The 3,811-nt window shown below is 55.4% G+C and overlaps 1 protein-coding gene across 1 annotated transcript in view; it reads left to right on the top strand.

Annotated features, from left to right (window-relative positions):
• Positions 1 to 2,603, top strand: part of PHOSPHO1 (phosphatase, orphan 1) — a 3,354-nt gene extending 751 nt beyond the window's left edge. The window contains exon 2 of the mRNA XM_009074995.1: positions 1,803 to 2,603. Within this exon, the coding sequence (XP_009073243.1) occupies positions 1,803 to 2,564 (762 nt within the window). The 3' untranslated portion in view covers positions 2,565 to 2,603. The remainder of the gene's footprint in view (positions 1 to 1,802) is intronic.
• Positions 2,604 to 3,811: the final 1,208 nt, after the last annotated feature.

The following is a 3,811-nucleotide window of genomic DNA, read 5'->3' as shown; positions in this document are numbered from 1 at the left end:
CCTCTGGGGGAAGACCCTTATCCTAATCTCCAGCCTAACCCTCCCCTGACAGAGCTCCAGCCCTTCCCTGGGTCCTGTCACTGCTCTTCTCAGGAGCCTGTGATGCCTCCAGAACCTGTCCCAGGGGGAAACTGTGCTGGGTGATGGAGCAAAAATTCAACCTGCAGAACGTTGGGAAGAGCCAGACTCATCCTGGCAGCAACAGGGCCATAAATCCCAGTGCTGGGACAGGAGCAGACTGGGGAGTAACCCCCACCCTAGGACCCTCCTGCCCAAAGTGTTGGGTTAGTGGTTGGATTTGATGATCTTGGAGACCATTTCCAGCCTCAGTGATTCCATGATGCAATGACACAGCCTGAGGTTTGCTCTCCCCACCTCCCTTGGGAGGATGTGCACGGCCCAGTGACCTCCTTGAGTGCAGGAACTGGATTAGCCCTGCCAAAATGATCTCTTTATGGGCAGGATAAACCCCTTAGGGCCAGGCTGAGGTCTGTCACAGGGGATTAGCCCCCCCAGGCCCAGCTGGGCTAATCACCTGCCTGGGGCTGAGGTAGCCCAGGAATACTGGGTGAGGCCACTTTGGTTGCCATTGGGCACAGTGACTAATCACCTCCGTAGGGCTGAGGTAGCCCAGGAGCACTGGGAGTCTGGTGGCCTCTTGGCACTTTGGTTGCCACCATCACTGTTCCAGAGGTCACAATGACTAATCACCTTCTTGGGGTTCCACTTTGGTTGCCATTGGACACAGTGACTAATCACCTCTCTAGGGCTGAGGTAGCCCAGGAACAGTGGGAGTCTGGTGGCCTCTTGGCACTTTGGTTGCCACCATCACTGTTCAGAGGTTTTGGTTCCCACCATCACTGTTCCAGAGGTCACTGATCAATCACCTTCCTGGGGTTGGTGGCCTCTGGACACTTTGGTTGCCATTGGGCACAGTGACTAATCACCTCCGTAGGGCTGAGGTAGCCCAGGAGCACTGGGAGTCTGGTGGCCTCTTGGCACTTTGGTTGCCACCATCACTGTTCAGAGGTCACAGTGACTAATCACCTTCCTGGAGTTGGTGACCTCTGGACACTTTGGTTGCCACCATCACTGTACCAGAGGTCACAGTGATCAATTACCTTCCTGGGGCTGGTGGCCTCTTGGCACTTTGGTTGCCACCATCACTGTTCAGAGGTCACAATGACTAATCACCTTCTTGGGGCTGGTGGCTTCTTGGCACTTTGGTTGCCACCATCACTGTTCCAGAGGTCACTGATCAATCACCTTCCTGGGGTTGGTGGCCTCTGGACACTTTGGTTGCCACCATCACTGTTCAGAGGTCACAGTGACTATCACCTTCTTGGGGCTGGTGGCTTCTGGGCACTTTGGTTGCCACCATCACTGTTCAGAGGTCACAGTGACTAACACCTTCTGGCACAGTGACTAATCACCTCCGTAGGGCTGAGGTAGCCCAGGAGCACTGGGAGTCTGGTGGCCTCTTGGCACTTTGGTTGCCACCATCACTGTTCCAGAGGTCACTGATCAATCACCTTCCTGGGGTTGGTGGCCTCTGGACACTTTGGTTGCCATTGGGCACAGTGACTAATCACCTCCGTAGGGCTGAGGTAGCCCAGGAGCACTGGGAGTCTGGTGGCCTCTTGGCACTTTGGTTGCCACCATCACTGTACCAGAGGTCACAGTGATCAATCACCTCCCTGGGGCTGAGGTAGCCCAGGAGCACTGGATGGGGTTGGTATCCTCTTGGCACTTGGGTCATCACCAACTGCCTCACGGGTGGTTGTTGTCCTCCCACCTGGCAGGGTGTGGGCATGGCCAGCCCTCGGCCTCCCAGATACCTCCTGGTCTTCGACTTTGACGAGACCATCATCGCGGAGAACAGCGACGACTCGATCGTGCGCGCGGCGCCGGGGCAGGCGCTGCCCGAGCACATCCGCCAAACCTTCCGCGAGGGCTTCTACAACGAGTACATGCAGCGTGTCCTGGCCTACATGGGTGACCAGGGTGTCAAGATGAGTGACTTCAAGACTGTCTACGAGAACATCCCCCTGTCCCCTGGCATGGCAGACCTCTTCCAGTTCCTCTCCAAGAACCACGAGCTCTTCGAGATCATCCTCATCTCCGACGCCAACATGTTCGGCATCGAGTCCAAGCTGAGGGCAGCAGGTGTCTACTCTCTCTTCAGGAAGATCTTCAGCAACCCATCCAGCTTTGACAAGAGGGGCTACTTCACCCTGGGGCCCTACCACAGCCACAAGTGCCTTGACTGCCCAGCCAACATGTGCAAACGCAAGATCCTCACGGAGTACCTGGCGGAGAGAGCGCAGGAGGAGGTGGAATTCGAGAGGGTCTTCTACGTGGGAGATGGTGCCAATGACTTCTGCCCTTCTGTGACTTTGACCTCAGCTGATGTGGCTTTCCCTAGGAAGGGCTACCCCATGCACAGGATGACCCAAGAGATGGAGAAGAAACAACCTGGAGCCTTCCAGGCTACTGTTGTCCCCTGGGAATCGGCCGTGGAGGTCGCCAGGTATCTCCAGGAGCTCCTCAAGACCAAGTGCTGAGGGTGGCTCTGGAGAGACTCATGTCCTAGAAGTGGCCGGGGGGGGGTCACATCCTGTACCCCATGCTGATGGCACTGCTCGCTTAGCCCTGCTCCTGGGATGTTTTCCTGCCTTCCCAAGCTCCTTTCTCCACGGTGAATAAAGCACTTTCTCCAGGTCCTTCTCCCTCCCCTGCCATGGTGAGGTGGAGCCAACTCCACAGCTTGGACATCTGATCCCACATGGGCCTGTGCCAACACTAATGGGAATTTTTTGGGGTTGTCTTATTTTTTTTTTTCTTTCCCTTTTGCCTTCACAAGAGAATTCCTACAAACCCAAAGGCAGTTCCCTGTGGGCACATTCTTCCTCCTCCTCACCTGCCTGACCTCCTGGCCATGTGAGGAGCTTCCTGCTGGGACCTGAGGGTTCCTTCCCAATTTATGAGCCCATTGGGAATTTAATCTGGGAAATTCATGCTGCCCATCCTTCCTGAGCCTCCACATCCCACCTGGCCAGGGCAGCTCCAGACCCTCCACAGCTCCAGGCTGAGCCTTGCAATGGGGTTAATTATCCCTTGAGACTTGATTCTCTGAAATCAATCTCCAGGAGGATCAGGAAAGTTTTTGGCAAGGTGGTAGCTTGGAATAAACCTTGGAATAAACCCATTCCCACTCCCCCAGGGCACAGGAACTGCATCCCACTGCAGGGAGGAGGAGCTGTCCTTGCCTTCCACTTCCATCCTCTGCTCCTGCTTCCAGGGTGAAGTGTCCCTTGTGTCCCTGACAGGTTCCTCCTTGCCCCAAGCTGTTGCCACTCATCTCTGTGTGCTTGCTGGATCGTGTGACTCCCCTCTTACCCCAGGGAGGGGGAAAAAAAATAAATTCCCCTCCTGACCTGGTTGAGAGATGCCAAACCTCCCTGGGGAGGTGTTGTGGTGCTGTGGCACTTCTGGCACCAGGTCCCCAGAGGCCAAACTCCCCCACACCGTGTCCCACTGCAGTATTAATTGCCCCTTCTAATTGCACTCTGCAGGGGGAACCTCCAGTATCTGCTGCTCTCTGGGGTTGGCTTCTCCTGGATTTATCCACAGCCTTACCAGCCCCTGAGGGTGGCTCATGATTCCTCCAAACCCTCACAGCAACCCCAGCAGTAAGGAAATAACCAAAGCAGCCCTGAGTTGTTCCTCCTTCTGTGTCATTCCCTCCTCTCTGTTCTTCCTCCTCTGGACCCTGTTCAACTGTGTGGAACTTAAAGCCATGGAATTACAA

Source organism: Acanthisitta chloris, unplaced genomic scaffold, assembly GCF_000695815.1.
Source record: "Acanthisitta chloris isolate BGI_N310 unplaced genomic scaffold, ASM69581v1 scaffold24445, whole genome shotgun sequence".
Taxonomy (NCBI): Eukaryota; Metazoa; Chordata; class Aves; order Passeriformes; family Acanthisittidae; genus Acanthisitta; species Acanthisitta chloris.
Note: the sequence above shows the minus strand (reverse complement) of the source record. Positions and strands in the feature narration are given on the sequence as shown.